Source organism: Bubalus kerabau, chromosome 8 (assembly GCF_029407905.1).
Source record: "Bubalus kerabau isolate K-KA32 ecotype Philippines breed swamp buffalo chromosome 8, PCC_UOA_SB_1v2, whole genome shotgun sequence".
Classification (NCBI taxonomy): Eukaryota; Metazoa; Chordata; class Mammalia; order Artiodactyla; family Bovidae; genus Bubalus; species Bubalus kerabau.
This window is the reverse complement of record NC_073631.1, coordinates 34,512,966-34,530,776: the sequence shown is the minus strand read 5'-3', so window position 1 is coordinate 34,530,776 and position 17,811 is coordinate 34,512,966. Positions and strand designations below refer to the sequence as shown.

The 17,811-nt window shown below is 36.4% G+C and overlaps 1 protein-coding gene across 10 annotated transcripts in view; it reads left to right on the top strand.

The window, feature by feature from the left end:
* Positions 1–17,811, top strand: part of HYCC1 (hyccin PI4KA lipid kinase complex subunit 1) — an 85,583-nt gene that overhangs the window by 50,339 nt on the left and 17,433 nt on the right. For all 10 annotated transcript variants that reach the window (XM_055589996.1, XM_055589991.1, XM_055589995.1 and 7 more), the window contains 3 exons: positions 10,416–10,532; positions 13,541–13,628; positions 14,114–14,273. In XM_055589996.1, coding sequence (XP_055445971.1) covers positions 10,416–10,532; positions 13,541–13,628; positions 14,114–14,273 — 365 coding nt within the window. The remainder of the gene's footprint in view (positions 1–10,415; positions 10,533–13,540; positions 13,629–14,113; positions 14,274–17,811) is intronic.

The following is a 17,811-nucleotide window of genomic DNA, read 5'->3' as shown; positions in this document are numbered from 1 at the left end:
ATATGTATATTCACCAGCTATAAGAAAATGAAGGAAGAAAGAGATTTATGTAATTCAAAAGACTTAAAACTATTTAAAAATGCTAACTCTTACAGCACAGAGCATTCATAATAGGATCTCTATCAGACTTATCATTTCCATCTTTTTTAATTTGCTTTTGTTTTTATTTTAGATTCTCTATTATAGCATGATTTCAAATCTATTTCTCTTAATTCCTCATTTCCTTAATCATTTATCAAATATTCTAATTAAGGTGTACATTTTTAAAAAATGTATACATAAAAGTTAGAAAGCACTACTATGGGCTTCCCTGGTGGCTCAGACAGTAAAGAGTCCACCTGCAAGGAAACCCATTCCAGTGTTCTTACCTGGAGAATCCCCATGGATAGAGGAGCCTGGCAGGCTACAGTCCATGGCCTTGCCGAGTCAGACACAACTGAGCGACTAAGCACACAGTATCTAATCAAGCAAAGCCTAGTCTATAGCTAGGGAAGGGAAATTGGTTATAGAACTGAGGTGATAAATAAGTTTTAAGTGATTATGATAGTTAAAGTATAAGAGCTTCCTGTTGATCTTAGTCCAAATGCAGGTTTTCAAGTGATCACACTGTGCTATGGCTAATCAAGTCATCTTGGCCCTGTAGCAGTTGTTTCAGATTGCTGCTTAGTCTGGTTGTTGTTGATGATTATGCAAAATGATTGACTAGGCTATCTAAGAGGACAGATTCATAATACAGTCATAAAAATTTCTTGGAATATATGTAGGTTCCATGACAGATGTGTTCTGTTCTATTTTTAACCTTCTGATTATAATGAGTTGTGTAATTAAAACAATCCTGGATACTTCCCACCCTCCACTTATCTATTCTACTGGGCAAAAATCTGTTCAGTTAACTCTAAGCTTTGCTTCTTGATTCAGATTGATGGCCAGTTTGATGCTTGTGTTTTCCTCATATGTAATGTGCACAGACCACTGGAAGGGGACATCTGAAAGGAGGCTAGATTGACCTAGATTGAATGAGTTTTAGTCAACAGGTTTTCATCTTGTAGTACCGACTCAATGGACAAGAGTTTGGGTGATCTCTGGGAGTTGGTGATGGACAGGGAGGCCTGGCGTGCTCCAGTTCATGGGGTCGCAAAGAGTTGGACATGGCTGAGTGACTGAACTGAACTGAGTACTAAATATTACATTGTTGTTGTTTAGTTGCTAAGTCACGTCTGGCTCTTTTGCGACCCTATGGGCTATAGCCCGCCAGGTTCCTCTGTCCATCAATTTCCCAGGCAAGAATACTAGAGTGAGTTGCCATGTCCTTCTCCAGGGGATCTTCCTGACCCAGGGATCTAACCTACATCTCCTGCATTGCAGGAGAGTTCTTTACCACTGAGCCACCAAGGAAGCCCAAATAGTACATATGACCCTCCTAAAAGCAAACATAGCCACCAATTCTACAGATAAGTTTTATTAGTATATGCCTAAGTCTTGTAAATTTGTGAAAATAATTTTCTTTTCTTTGAGCATCTCTTTTAATACAGTGTGTTTAATAAATGGCTTATCTTGACTTTTGATGTTGAATATAAATATTAAACATGAAAAACTATACTAAGCTATAAGTTAAATTCTCCCCCATTGTCTAAGCAACTGTCCTGATTTTGTTCACTTGGTGAGTCACCTCACTGAGTAACTTGAATATGTACTGCTAGGGATTCTTGATCTGTGTGTTTTTTCCTGTATGAACAGTCCTCATTTCTAAGTCAGCCTTCTCATCACCTAATAGATTTGTTCTTGTTTTATGTCTATTAAGGACACCTTTGTGCAAAGAAACCATCCTGTGGATTAATTTTTGTGACTAATAAAAAGAGAGAGGGGGAGGACAGGCTCCTAGCACAGTGTATACCACTTTGTCATCATTCAGTTAAGGACAGCTATTATGTATTGTGCCCCAGTGATGAACACACTTTTTCATTATAGATGCACAGACGTGCTTTCTTTTTTCCCACCTGTTTGAAGTTAACATTCGTTCTAGAGCATACCTTATACTAGGTCATTCCTTGTTGAAGGAACCTACAGTTGACTTTTCACTGCTTATTATTTAATTTGTAAACCTTTCTGCCTTTATAAATCTTCTTCATCCTTCCTTTACAACCGATTTGAAATAATTTTTCCTCCAACAACTTTAGTACTAGTTTTGTATATGGTATTCTCTTTAGGAAAAGGAGAGAAGATGCAGCCTTTGCTGCTGCTGCTGCTGCTGCTAAGTTGCTTCAGTTATGTCCGACTCTGTGCGACCCCATAGATGGCAGCCCACCAGGCTCCCCTACCCTGGGATTCTGCAGGCAAGAACACTGGAGTGGGTTGCCATTTCCTTCTCCAGTGCATGAAAGTGAAAAGTGAAACTGAATTCGCTCAGTTGTGTCCAACTCTTAGCGACCCCATGAACTGCAGCCTACCAGGCTCCTCCATCCATGGGATTTTCCAGGCAAGAGTACTGGAGTAGGGTGCCATGCAGCCTTTACAAGGCTGCTAATTTCAAAGAGCATGAGAAAAGAAAAATGCTTATTGCTATATAGATAATTCTTCCATTTTCTCTTTTCTCCCTTATTCTTCCACTTTTCTGCTCTCCTGGCCTTCTCTTCACCTCCACTCTCACTATTTAAAAAGCAGATCAGAAAAGGAAGAAGTTTTGAAATTGGTTAGTTTTATGTCATAGTCTATGTTTTATCCAAGTAGATATGGAATAGAACTGGACAGAATTTTAAATATTTCTCAAGTTAAAAAAATAGAAAAATTATTGTTTCCCTTTTTTTCTAACTAGTTTCTACTCATTGGTCTGATGATCTAATGATGGTAGTTAATCTATTTTTTTTTCCTACTTTAAGTTCTAAATAAATAGTCTCTCCAGTCAGTCCCACTGGAATTTGACTTTATAATCATTTTGTGGTTTGTAATTCAGTATGTTGACAACAATCTCACAAGTTTTCTTTCAGTCTAAGAATGAGATAGTAGTGTCTCTCAACAGAGAATGAGAGTCATGGCAGTAATTTCCCTCACTGACAAATTGATCCTTAGATCTTCTCCCCAAAATATGTTGACAAAATATGCCTTCCAAAAGGAATTTAATTTTATCATGGTTTATGAATTTGGGAGGTATCTATATGTGACCATGTTGTTGTTGTTTAGTCATTCAGTTGTGTTCAACTCTTTTGCAACCCCGTGGACTGTAGCCCACCAGGCTCCTCTGTCCATGGGATTTTCCAGGCAAGAATACTGGAGGTGGCTGCCATTTCCTTCTCCAGGGAATCTTCCTGATCTAGGGATCAAACTTGCATCTCCTGCATTGGCAGGTCGATTCTTTACCACTGAACCACCAGGGAAGCCCATATGTGACCGCAGAGTAAGTTTAATACTGCAGTAGGGGTTAGGTCACTCAACTGTTCTTTTGTAAGGTTGAGTTCTTATGTTTTGAATTTGTAAAGGGGAATCACATAACTTCAGGATAACCCTCTAATGCATAGAAGAGTCAAGCATTCATGTGACATGTAGCTTTATTGTTGGTTTTTGCTTTGTGATATATCTTATGTAAATTCAGTGAAAATAAAATACAATCTAGGCAGAAAGAATATCTTTGAAGAGCAATCAGAGTACTGAAGAGTAAATCAGAATTCTTAGGTATTAAAAAAAAAAGAACGGAGAAGAGAAGGTAAAGAGATGCCATTATCAGTTAATGCTGCAGCTGTTAGGACTAGATTATTTTGGATGTCGCTCAATGTCATCTCCTTGGAGTTGTCTTCCATTATCATCTTTTCTATATAGTAGCATTTTCCTACCCACCCCAGTTTATTTCCTTTTAGTGCTTATAACACTGTTATTACCTTGTTTGTTCATTTGGCATAGCCTGTCAACTGCTGGGATGACGTCATGACGTCAGGAACTTTGATTTTTTTCACTGCTGTCTGCTCAGAGTTCAAGAGAAAGGCCTGGCATACAATAAAACTTAGTAACTATTTGTTCAGTAAATGAATGAAAGATGATCTCTTCCACTTGAGATTTGTGATCCGATAAGTACAGTTACAATTAAAGGAAATAATTCAGTTTTAATTTTTTTTTAATCTTTCATTGATAAACGAAAAATTCTTGAAGTCACTTGCAACAGTAGGGGTAAAGTTTTAGTAGCTATTAAAAACTATCAGCTGAAAAACAAACCAAAACCCCTAATGGCTATGATCTGAATGTTTGTGTTCCCATCCACCCTCAGATTCTTATGTTGGAAGCTTAATGTCCAATGTGATGGTACTAGGAGGTTGGGCCTTTGAGAGGTACCTCAGTCATTCATGAGGATCCCTCATGAATGGTGTTAATATTCTTAGCCAAGAGATACCACAGATCTCCCCCCACCTTCTGTCATGTGAGGATATGGCAAGAAGTCTGCAGCCTTGAAGAGGGCCCTTACCCAACCATGCTGGCACCCTGATTGTGACTTTAGCCTCCAGAACTATGAAAAATAAATTTCTGTTGTTCATAAGCCACTCAGTCTGTTGTATTTTGTTACAGCAGCCCAAATGGACTAAGACACTTAACTGTCTGCATTTCTGAATAAAGAAGTAAATAAACCCTCTAATACATGACTGCTTATCTCCTTAGGTAGCTAGTAGAGAAAATGAGAAGGCCTAGATTCCTATATCTTGCCTGAATTGAGAGATCTGGATCTCTAGTTCTTACCTGAAGTAAATTTAACAGTTGGTTGACCATCCTAGAGCCAAGGCAAGGTTGTTTTTAAAAAAAAAAAAAAAAAAACAACTGTGTAATAATAACAGTAAATGATTTTGACCATATTTTCTTTTCTAAACCATATACTTTTCCCCGTTTTCTAAACCTATGTATCTGATTCAGTAAACATCTTCATTAAAGTGTTCCATAAATACCTTATGAAAGTTAGAATTCTTTCTCTTGTAACTGACTGATATCTGCATAAAACTGCATTATATCATCGGGAAAGTTTTTGGCTCCTAGTACTTAGAGAAGATTTCTGAAAATCCCTTGGACAGCAGGGAGATCAAACCAGTCAATCTTAAGGGAAATCAACCCTGAATATTTGTTGGAAGGACTGATGCTGAAGCTGAAGAAGCTTCAGTATTTTGGTCATCTGATGAGAACAGCTGACATATTGGAAAAGACCCTGATGCTGGGAAACATTGAGGGCAGAAGGAGAAGAGGGCATCAGAGGATGAGATGGCTGGATGGCATCACCAATGCAATGGACATGAACTTGGGCAAACTTTGGGAGATGGTGAGGGACAGGGAGGCCTGGCATGCTGCTGTCCATGAGATCACAATGAGTCAGACCCAACTGGGGGACTGAATGACAACAACTTGGGAAAAGCAGAGATAGAACTGACCTCAGGGTCAACTAGATTCAGAGGCTCAAATGATGTTAGGTTATCATCTGTTGGCATTGTACATTTTTTTTTTTTCTGACGATAGGCTTCTTTTGTGTGGTAAGAGCAGTGACTACAGGCAGCTAAAAACTGACATTGTCTACCTTTAGTGAACTCAGAAAAAAGAACGTCTCTCCCAGGTTCACTGTGAAAAACAGTCCAGCCCAAGCTTCTGATCTTGCTGTCTGAGGCTTCAGTAAACCCTTCTAGGGCCAAGTTGTGTAGCAGTATTGTTGGAAGAATATGTATCAGTTTAAATATTGGTTTGACTGTTTTAACAGAAATAACGGTAACTTAAAGTAGCTATTCACTTTCTTTCACATAAAATCCCAAGCTAATAGATGGTCTGAGGGCAGATTGGCTCTGTTTCTAAAGTGTTCATGCTCCTTCTTTCTTGGGATTCTACATTCTCTCCAGTGTCCCTCTTGTCTGTATGGTGATGGCTCACTGCTATTACATCTGCCTTCTATCCTGAAAGGAGGGAGAGAGTGGAAGGCGAGCAGCTGCTTTTTAAGGGTACAACCCAGAAGTCGCACCACTTCAGTTAGCAAACCACTGTCTAGAGCTAGTCACATGATCAGACTTATGCTAGGAAGGCTATCATGCTAGGAAGGCTAGAGAATATGGGCTCCATCAGGTAGCCGTTGTTCTAGCTAAAACTGGTTGGGGAGTGCGGAGGGGTGTGTGCCTTTATATACGTTGTTAGAAGGAAGAAGGGAACGATAGATCTTAGAGTAGCGATCTCTTGTCACAGGCAGTGTTATTGGCAGCCTCACCATAATCACATGGCTATACTTGATTTTATAGGGGAGGACTAGTTCCTAAAGGTAAGAGGGAAAAGGGATTATTAATGGAAGATACTGGAGGTGGAGGAGAGAACATGACAGACAAAAGTGACACCTGTATCATATACCTAAAAATAAACATATCTGAAGTTTAGCATTTTCCCAAACAGTATGTGATATTTGTCCAAATTGATTTAATGGCTGACAGCCAGTCAGCTATCCAAACTAAATGTAGGGCTAATTAATTACACATTTCTCTTATTCTTTCCTTCTCAATCCCTGTTGATACTTAATTGATGTGAGTCCAGTCCCACCGATTCTCCTTCTCCCCACAATTACTTCTTTAGTTCAGGCTCCCTTCCTCCCACTCATGGGGTATTTTGACACTCTCCTCTCTAGTCTCCCAAGATAGCCTGGGTGATAGCAAAAGACCAATCTGATCATGTCAAACCCTTGCTTAAAACAACAAAACAGAAATCTTAGTTGCTTCCCATTGCCTTCATGATAAAGCGCAGCAAGTTATAAAATGCTCTGACTCCTAACCAGCTAGCTTTTCTTACTTTTTAGTGTCCTAGCATTCTATTCCTACTAAAATTCTACCAGTCTCCTCAGTATCACAGTGTTTCATCTTTCTCTGGTTTTGCCCTTTACTATATTTTCACCTAGGGCTTCCCTGGTGGCTCAGTGGTAAAGAATCTGCCTCCAATGCCAGAGACATGGGTCCAGTCCCTGGGTTGGGAAGATCCCCTGGAGAAGGAAATGGCAACCCACTTCAGTATTCTCTCCTGGGAAATCCAAATACCGCTTTTTCTTCAAGGGGCTTCCCTGGTGGCTCAGATGATAAAGAATCTGCCTGCACTGGGAGACTTGGGTTCAGTCCCTGAGTTGGGAAGATCCCCTGGAGGAGGGCATGGCAACCAGTCCAGTATTCTTGCCTGGAGAATCCCCATGGACAGAGGAGCCTGGCAGGCTGCAGTCCATGGGGTTGCAAAGAGTTGGAAGTGACTGAGCAACTAAGTACACGTAGTTCAAAGAAATCTCTTTCTGGAAAGCTTTCTCTGACCCTCTACTTCTTCCACTAGCATTTACTTCTCTTTCCTTTTTCTACCTCTGTCACTTAGTCATTGAAAATATTTGTTTACTACAGTCTTTTTCATTCGATTATGAATCCCTGTGGGAACTATATATTTTATCTATATCCCTAGTGTCTGACACAATATAAATCCTTAATAAGTATTTATTGAATGAATAAATGAATTGAGAAATCTTATCTTTCACATAGTGGTTCTCAGTTATTTACTACCATCCCTATCATAAAGGAGTAAAGTGTAAGAAGAAATTGTTCTAAGTTTGCTTTTTTAGGTAATAAGAGTAGGAGGAGTCTCTTTTCTAATTTGCATATCAGTTCAGTTCAGTTCAGTCGCTCAGTCGTGTCCGACTCTTCGCGACCCCATGAATCGCAGCACGCTAGACCTCCCTGTCCATCACCAACTCCCGGAGTTCACTCAGACTCACGTCCATCGAGTCAGTGATACCCTCCAGCCATCTCATCCTCTGTCATCCCCTTCTCCTCCTGCCCCCAATCCCTCCCAGCATCAGAGTCTTTTCCAATGAGTCAACTCTTTGCATGAGGTGGCCAAAGTACTGGAGTTTCAGCTTCAGCATCATTCCCTCCAAAGAAATCCCAGGGCTGATCTCCTTCAGAATGGACTGGTTGGATCTCCTTGCAGTCCAAGGGACTCTCAAGAGTCTTTTCCAACACCACAGTTCAAAAGCATCAATTCTTCGGCGCTCAGCTTTCTTCACAGTCCAACTCTCACATCCATACATGACCACTGGAAAAACCATAGCGTTGATTAGACGGACCTTTGTTGGCAAAGTAATGTCTCTGCTTTTGAATATGCTATCTAGGTTGGTCATAACTTTCCTTCCAAGGAGTAAGTGTCTTTTAATTTCATGGCTGCAGTCACCATCTGCAGTGATTTTGGAGCCCAAAAAAAGAAAGTCTGACACCGTTTCCACTGTTTCCCCATCTATTTCCCATGAAGTGATGGGACCAGATGCCATGATGTTCGTTTTCTGAATGTTGAGCTTTAAGCCAACGTTTTCACTCTCCACTTTCACTTTCATCAAGAGGCTTTAAAAAAAAAAATAGGCTTTTTAGTTCCTCTTCACTTTCTGCCATAAGGGTGGTGTCATCTGCATATCTGTTTTTATAATATAAAACAAAATTTGAGTTGTTTTATTTCATGTAGAGTTGATTTTTCTGAGCTTATCTCAGGCTGCTATAACAAAATACTGTAGATTGAGTGGCTTAAACAATAGTTCTGGAGGCTGGGAAATCCAAGGTGAAGATGCCAGATTTGGTTCCAGGCAAAGACCCTGTTCCTACTTTACAGGTGACCGACCACCTTCACATGGCTGAGCATTCTCTGGCCTCTCTCAGTCTTTTTATAAGGTCACTAATCCAGTAATGGTCCCCACCCTCATGACCTAGTTACTCTCAGGGTGTCCCACGTTCAAAACCATCATATTGGGGAATTAGGGCCTCAACATACAAATTTTGAGGGAAAGGAAACATTCCATTTTTAAGTATCCCTGTTCCCTCTTACACTTGGTTCTAAAGAATTTTAAGATCCTGTCAATATCAAATGAATTTATATTTATTCTTTAAAGTTGCTTTGAATAAATGATATCCTCAAGGGGGCATTTTTTGAAGTTGTCTGTAGTATACTTGGACATGTTTAAGTGAAGGCTTAGATTTATTGAGTAGACGGAATATTAAGTTCCAAGTAGTAATTGGGTGGAGGGGTAAATTACAGGCTGTTTTCTAGTACTGTATTAAGTGAAGGTTGTGCTGGTGGTTGACAGAGGTGATGGGGTGGTGTTGAGAGGTGGGCAAAAATGAGTAAAGGGAGTGAAAATGTACAAACTTATAGTTTTGAAATAAGTAAGTCCGGGGATGTAATATACATCATAGTGACTATAGTTAATACTGTACTGCATATTTAAAAGTTGCAAAGAGAATAAATCTTAAAAGTTCTTACCACAGGAAAAAAATTGTAACTGTGTGTGATGGATGTTAACTAGACTTATTATGTGATCAGTATGCCATATATACAAATACCCAAACATTTTATGGTATATCTTTAAAATAATATGGCTATATCTCAAGAAAGAATAATAAAGTAAATATTAAATCAGATAATAAAGCAAAAAAAAAAAAAAAGTGAGGGCTGTGTTGTATCAGTCACACCATATTATGAGAAAACAACTGGTTTCCAATTTTATTAGAGATAGAAGCTTAGTGTTTATTTAAAAGCAGTGTATGTGGATTATAGAATTAGAAAATACATATAAATATAGAGAAGAAAATAGAAAACTCTGTGTCCTTGTATATGATTATTTTACAGTGATACATGCCTTTCACCTACTTGTTTGTTACAAAATGGGATAGGATACATGTGTTTATAATTTTTCCCTGTCATTTAAATTGACTTTCAAAACATGTTTATTTCATATTATTCTCTGTCCCCAGGGTTAGACTTTGAGGTGGCTGCGTATATACTAAACTAAATACTCTTTAAGTATTCTTTACTAAAGACTAATGCTTATTGTAGATTCTTTCAAAAATGTTAGTAAAATCTATTGGTCTGTAAGATTCTACCTTTGGTGTCATGTTTAGACATGTGAAAACTAGTATTTTATGTTTTATTTATGGTATTTTAACAAATTTCAGTCCATCTGAAATTTATTAAGATGTACTATATGAAGTTTGAGTATAATTTTAGAATAATTTTTTGGAGCCTGCAGTTTGTGTCAAGAACTTTGTCAGGAATAGAGGATCTTATCACTGATCTATTCATGCTGAATAGCACTGAGTTTCATGTTTTTTATGATAACCAAAAATCATTAATAATAAGATCAATAATAATGATTGAACAGAATTAGTGAACTAACTCTGAGAATCTAGTTCACTTATATTTTAACATACCCCTAGCTTTCTACACTTTTTTCTAGTCTTACTTCCTCAGGAAAATGTTCTAGACAAATGTTCTGTTTTGAAAGATTCCTTGTTTCATTGCTATTTGGTTTGTAATGAGAGCATACCTTGTACATTGTTAACTTACAGATGTTAAAAAATATATTATCTATATTTTTACTAATTTTGCAAATATATTTATTTTGGTCTTTCTAGAATCTGTGTTTGTGGATATCCTCGGCAGCATGTAAGGAAATACAAAGGTATAAGTAGCAGGGTACCAGTTTCTTCAGGATTCATGGTGCAAATGTTAACAGGAATTTATTTTGCCTTGTAAGTTTATTTCATATACAAAGTTAACCTTTAATCTCTTTGGAAAACTATAGTCTTATTTTATTGTTACTGTGTTATAATCTCAATAATCAGCATATTTTTGTGAAAATATGAATCAATATCCTAATAAGTTTTATTATTTAAAATAAATCTTTTAATATTCTAAAGAATTTGTAACCAACTAAAGCACTTTGTTGTCTTTAATTAAAGGACAGAATGAAAATTATTGATACCTAAATACACTCACAATTTCTTTCGTCATTACTTTTTTTTTGCTGTAATTTCCAAATAGCATTTTTCCCTAATGAATATCTTTTTTCCATTTCCAGAAATTTTAATTATTTTCCCTAATGAATATCTTTTTTCCATTTCCAGAAAATTTTAATTATTTAAAATTTTAATTATTGACATCTTAAAGTCTCTTTTATCACAAAATTTATTATGAATATGCTGCTAATTTTTAAAATCAATGATATCTTATTTGTTGCTTTAGGTGTTAATACTTTTCCTTGAACCTGATCTTTTACTTTATAATTCTCTTACTATATATATTATATTCACTTGATACCCTAATTTTCCCCAGTAGATTATAAACTTCTTCCTTTTTTTTTTTTTTCCGTTTGGCCACACGACACAGCTTGTGGAACCTTAGTGCCCTGACCAGGAATCTAACCCACATCCCTTGTGCTGGGGAAGCATGGAGTCTTAACCACTGGACTGTCAGGGAAGTCCTGGTTATGAGCTTCGTAACTGAAGGAAGAATTTATGATCTTTGGACCAAATCTGATCTGCTCCCTTTAAAAAAAAAAGTTTTACTGAAATGCAGTGACATTCGTTTATGTATTGTCTGTGGCTGCTTTTGTGTTACAGTGACAGAGTTGACCCCACGAACCTAAAACATTTATTATCTGGCCCTTTAGGAAAAATTTTGTTGACTTGTGTTAGACCAGTAATATTGTTCCAAAGCTCTTGGATGTTCTGATCTATTTTACTTTTTCTCTTTTTGGCTGTGTTTCTGATTGAGTAATTTCTGTTGATATGTCTTCATGTTCCTCGATTCTTTCCTTGACTGTGTTAAATCTACTAATAAGCCCACTGAGCACATTCTTTATTTCTAGCCTTTTCATTTGGCTTTTTCTTATAGTTCCTCTCTCTGCTAAACTATCCATCTATTCATGCATGTTGCCCCTCTTTTCCACTAGAGACTTTAATATATTAATCTTAGTTATTTTATTTCCCCCAGTAACTGTAGCATTTAAATTCGGTTCTGTTGTTCTTTGTCTCTTGATAGTGGGTTGTTTTGCTTTTGGCTTTTTGTGTGCTTTGTAATATTTGACCATCATTTTGTTCACGAGTAGGACAGTAGAGACTGAGGTAAATATTATTTATGCCTAGAAATGGATATGCCTCTTTTCTAGTATATTAGTAGAGTTATTATAGACAGGAGTGAGCTGGGACTGGATTTCATTATTGCTTAGCAGCAGCAGCAGCATGGTTACCTATATCGTACCATCTACTTCAGATTCCTTTTATGTTACCTGGTACTTAGAGCTGGAGAGTTTCTCCTCAATATTCTTGCTCTATCCTTTCAGCTTTCCCGGTGTGTCTGTACCTCAGAGAGGGTCTCTCTCCATGTTCTTGCCTCTCCTTTAGCAGCAGAGTTCTGTTGCATGTTTCTAGATATGTACTAGCCTGGTTCGGGGTGGTGGGGTGGAGGAAGTGGTATTTTCTGGTGTTTTGGTCTAGTCTCATTTCTAAGCAGGCCCTAAGTCCTTGCTTATCAGGGTAGGAGATCCTCAATGGTCCTGACTCTCCCTTGCAGGTAGAGTTTTTTTCTTTTTCTCCCCTTCACAGCCAGAGTTGGTCTTTGCCTCTGCCTTTGGGGTGAAATGGTTTGCTGGTCTTCCCTAAAGGCTTTAAACTTTTGTTCTACTGAAAGGGTCTGGCTGGCCCTCGGTGCCTTTTCAACTGTGGTGGCCATTCTTTTCCTTCAGGCCTACACCGCCAAGAGCAGCGTTCTCTGGTTCCCTGCTTTGTGCTTAGCTTTTCTTATGAGTGCCTAAATGTGATTTTTGGAGAAGAGCTAATGAGTGGGTATGAATCCCCTTGTATCTACTTCCAGAGTTTCTGTATTCTTGTCTGGCCCACACCTGGCTTTTAGGAATTTGTTGAAAAGTTTAGCTGGATTTCTCTTACCCACCTGCATTTGTGGCCTGACTCTCCTCAGGGTTACTTGACTGCTGTTGAGTGTTGGGCTACTTGGTTGCCCTGTGACCATAGCTCCTTGTTGCATTCACGAGAAGTTATGATTTTTTAGATTACTTGGCTTTATCTTGTGTTTAGGGTGAGAGCAATGCTCCTTCCATTTTTTAGGCCTCACTTGTACTCTTGATGTAATTCACACTCTTATTTTGTTATCATATGAGAAAGCCATTCTTTCCCTGTCCATTCCATCATTGAGCCAATTTTTAGGAATGGTTTCACCATATCTGAAAATTAATCCGCACACACATTTCCCCCTAATATCTCTGTGATACATGTAGCATATATCATATACACTTCTAATTGACTATGTGAATGCAAAGAAGTAACTACTTAGGATTCTGCAAGCCACAGTAGTTGTAGATTTTCATTAAAAACTGTGGGAGTTACAGAGTAATTTGACCATAAAGTGTTCTGAACATTATTCCAAGGTATATAATTTATTATGCTCTGACTTGTTTTGAAAGCATGAAATGCTTTGAAATGCCTAGCTTTTTGGGTACATGTTCTATAAATAGACATGTTCTTTAGAGAAGAAATGTACATCTATAAAATTTTCTGTTAATAGACTTTCAGATACAATTGAAAGGAATTCAAAGATTAAGAAAATATTTTTAATGAGGGTAGAATGCTAAGAAGTGTGCTAATATGATCAATTATTTTCCTCATTAAAGATAAAGTTTCTTATTATATCTTAATTCATATAGAATTAATTTAAAATAATTATACTTTACTTAATTTTATAGTTACAATGGAGAATGGGATCTAGCTCAAAAAGCATTGGATGATATTATATACAGAGCCCAGCTAGAATTATATCCAGAGCCATTGCTGGTAGGTGCCTCACTTACTTATGTAAATTTCATAATTTAAAATTTCTCAGCTTAAAACTATAAATTAAGAAGCCATTTGTAGTGCATTAATACATTATTAATACTCAATGATTCATGCTTCTGTTGTAATAGAGAACTTTTATACTTGAAAAAGGTATATATAATTTGAAATTTTCATTAAGCTAACTTCTTAGCCTGATAGTTCTTTTCATATATGTAAGAATGCTTTCATTAACATGCTAGAGCTGCATTTATTAATTAGCATTAGGAAATATAATTTAATATTTTGGAATTTTAAATTTCATCACATACATTTTTAACTGTGAATTTTGTTCTTACTCCTTAATTTAGAGGATTTATGTATCATGATATATCTTGGAGGAGTTATTCTTTTTAAAAACCTATTAAAATTTAGCATCTTGTTTTATCTGAGTATAATAATACATCTATTCAATGACAGTCTTAAACTATATTTTTCCTTCTTAGGTTGCTAATGCAATACAAGCTTCGTTGCCTCACGGTGCCATGAGATCTAGTAAGGAGGGTACAAGGTGTATTCAAGTTGAGATCACACCAACTTCCTCTAGAATATCAAGAAATGCAGTAACCAGCATGTCAATAAGAGGTCACAGGTGGAAAAGACATGGTAAGAATTAAAACACTCTTCAGATTAGAGGATTGTTAGTACTGTCCCCTTCTTCTCTGTATTTAAGGTGCTATAGCTTCTAAATTTAGTAAATAATATTATAGTGGCATGGAAGAAAGAGCTGTTGACCTTTAACTTTTCATTTACTATCCGTGAATGGCAGTCAATAAGAAAATAGAGCCCCTTATGTTACATGTATGGATGAAAATTTATTTAAATGTTGAATTGGCTTTAAATTTTATTTCAACACAATAGGATGGTAGGAAATACATGTTTCAATTATTAATACATTTTGGGTTTCTATTCACAACTGCTTGCAAATATTCCTTAATGTTCTTGATTTTTGAACTCTTCAGCAGGTATACTTCTATACTAGAATAGAACAATTATAATATAGGGACTTAAACATTTTCTTCTGAAAGTCTTAGTAAAGAATCCTATGGTATTGATCCAACTCTAGATATTTCTATATTCTGGAAGTTAATTTTCTTGCAAGATTATTTGTTTTAGTATTCGTTCTTGACTGCTTCATTTTATTCTTTAAAAATTCTACTGGAAGTTAATTCTGTTTACCATGACCTTCTCAGTGCTTTCCATCACTCTACTTTCTCTCATACCTTATTTTTTATTTGATTTCTTGTTCTTTTTATAACCCTCCTCCTACCTAGAAGTTAACCAGAGAATGGGAAACAAAAAGCTGCTTCTTTGCCCCAAGCAAGCATATGTATTGGTGTAAAACAAAATCCACTCTCTGTTTTCTTCTTCCTACAAACTGCAATGAAAATGGTAGCTCCTTTAGTATATTTGATAGTTCCAGTTGTCTCTATGATATCTATAGAGAAAATGCAAAAGTGCCATGATTCACTATGAAATAGAAAGTTGATAGCAGTCACCATTGTTCCTACGCAGGGAATCTAGAAGGCTGTATGTCCAAAAAAAAAAAAAGATGATGGAATTCTCCAACTTAACCAATGATCATTTTCAATCTTTTCTTTTTTTAAAGTAGTGTGATAAATTCCTGAATGTCCTTTAGGAAGGCACAAAAAAGTGGAAATATGTTTGCCATTATCAAGGCAAATTCTGCTATTGTTTAAAATATAGGGTCTAAACATACATCAGTTTCTTCAGTGAAATTTATGCTACAGTTTGACTAGATTACAAATAGAAAGTCATTTAATTAGATATCACCATGATACCCTAGAGGTCAGTTTTTTGTTTGGGCACTAATAGGTGAAAATAGGCACAGAGGCGATGAACCAGATTGTATGGATCCATTGTGGCCATAATTGCTCAAAAACTACCACTACAGGAAATACAAGGATGAATTTTAATTCCTTTTCCACTGTTGCTTCTTTCTATTTAGGTGGACATATTGGGAACTAGGGGGAAAAAATATAGGTCTCTTAGTTAAAAATGTGAAATATTGAAGTTTTAATGCTTAATTGTATTTGTATATATGTACATGTGAAAGAGAAGATTTGCATATGTGTCCATAAATGCATTTAACGAAATAAGATGTATACCCAGCGATAAAATAGAAACCATTTTTTCAGAAATATTGTATAGCAGTAAATTACCAAAACAAGAAAAGACTACTTGAATATATTGTATGCACTAGATTCTTACATATCTTCCAGATTTTATTTTGGCTACCTCTTGAAGGGTTGGTACAGTGTCTTAAGGCTCCAGCCTTTCTTACTACATTTATTCAACCTTCACAACTCTAGCACTTGGGCAACTCCTATTTATGATAACAAAAAAGTCAAGAATGAGGATTTAGAAGAGAATGCACTATGAAAAGCAAGTCAGATGCATGTAGCAGAAACAGAATATAGCTTAGTCTTGTTGACCATTCATCTTCAGTGTGAATTCTGTTTATCCAGTGGACTCTAAAGTATTCCTAGGCCAAGGTCCTTGTTTATCTCCACAGGTAGATTACATTCTCCCTTTTTAGAGCAGTCTTGGCTTTCCTTCCTAGAGCAGTATTTTTCATTGTTTTGCTGAGTTGAAAGCTTTTCTGTTTTTCATCACCATGGTCCTGATTCCTATCTGAACACCTTATCATTGTTCTGGCTCTAGCTGATACTGGCTTCTTGTTGGGAAGATAGGTATCTTTACTATAGTTCTTAAATATGTAGATAATTCTCAATTTGTAAATGGATTTTTAAATTAAATGTGTTTATATAGATTATGTTTATTATATTCACATATGAGTTATATATAAATTATAATGAATTTAATTTATACATTAATTTTTACAGAAACAATGTTAAAGGGCCTGTGGATTCCAGGGTGATCCACAAAAGACTTTCTGTCTCATAATGGTTCTAAAGCATAGCACTGTAGAATGTAAGGTTAGTTTATGACTATGTGAAAACACATTCAGAGTTTGTTTCTAGAATGCTAAATGTGTTTTGTGTTCCACCTATATCTGTATCATTCCCTTCCAACACCAACCCTCCCAGAAGGAAGGATTTCTTCTCAGACCCTGAACTGTATCACATGGTAGGAACATGGAATATGCAACTTTAACTCAGTGATGATGAGGGTTGGGGTAGGAGAAGGGACATGAAACATGAATGTTAAGGAATATTTTTTTTTCTCCTTGCTTCTTCCCTTGTTATTGCCAGTGCTGGGAAAGAAGAAAGCAGTTGTTCTTTTTCTTTTTTCTTTCCTTGGATCTCGTCCCTTTTTCTTCTTATTTTAAAAATGAGATATAATTGACATGTAACATAGTTTCAGGTATACAGACAGGCATCAATATATGAATACATTGTGAACTGATCAGTAAAGTAAATCTAGTTAATATGCATTTCCACACATAATTACCTTTTACCCCCTCATAATGAGAACTTGTAGGATCTACTCTCTAAGCAACTTTTAAAATACACCATACAGTATTATTATTAACGAATAATCACCATGCTATACATTACATCCCATGACTTATGTTTTTATAACTTGAAGTTTGTATCTGTTGATCATTTTCACCCATTTTACCCACTACCATTTCCCACCTCTGTTCTCTGTATCTAGTTCAGAGTTTTTGTTTGTTTTTTATATTTCATATATTAGGAAGCTCACATGGTATTTGTCTTTCTCTCTCTGACTTATTTCTTAGCATAATTCCCTTAAGGTCTATCCATATTGTTGCAAATGACAGGAGTTCCTTCTTTTTTATGAATAAATAACCTATCACATTTTCATTATTTATTCATTTGTTGATGGATGTTTAGGTTGCTTCCATATTTATGTCTTTCTTTATTGCCTCTCTTCTTTTTTCTCCATTTTCCATCCTAGCTGGGGAAAAAAGGGGCAGGAGTAAATAAGGTTACCGAAGTGATCAGTCAGAATTTTCTTTTTTTTTTTTTGACTTTTTTTTTTACACCTCCCTATTTCATTAAAAAATATAGGTAATTAAGCCATATAAATGTATTTGTTTGCATAGCTGAGTCAGCAAAAATTGCTCATGCAAACAAATACATTAAATTGGAGCACTTAATCACATATTTTCTTTTTCTTGTTTGTAACAACAAAT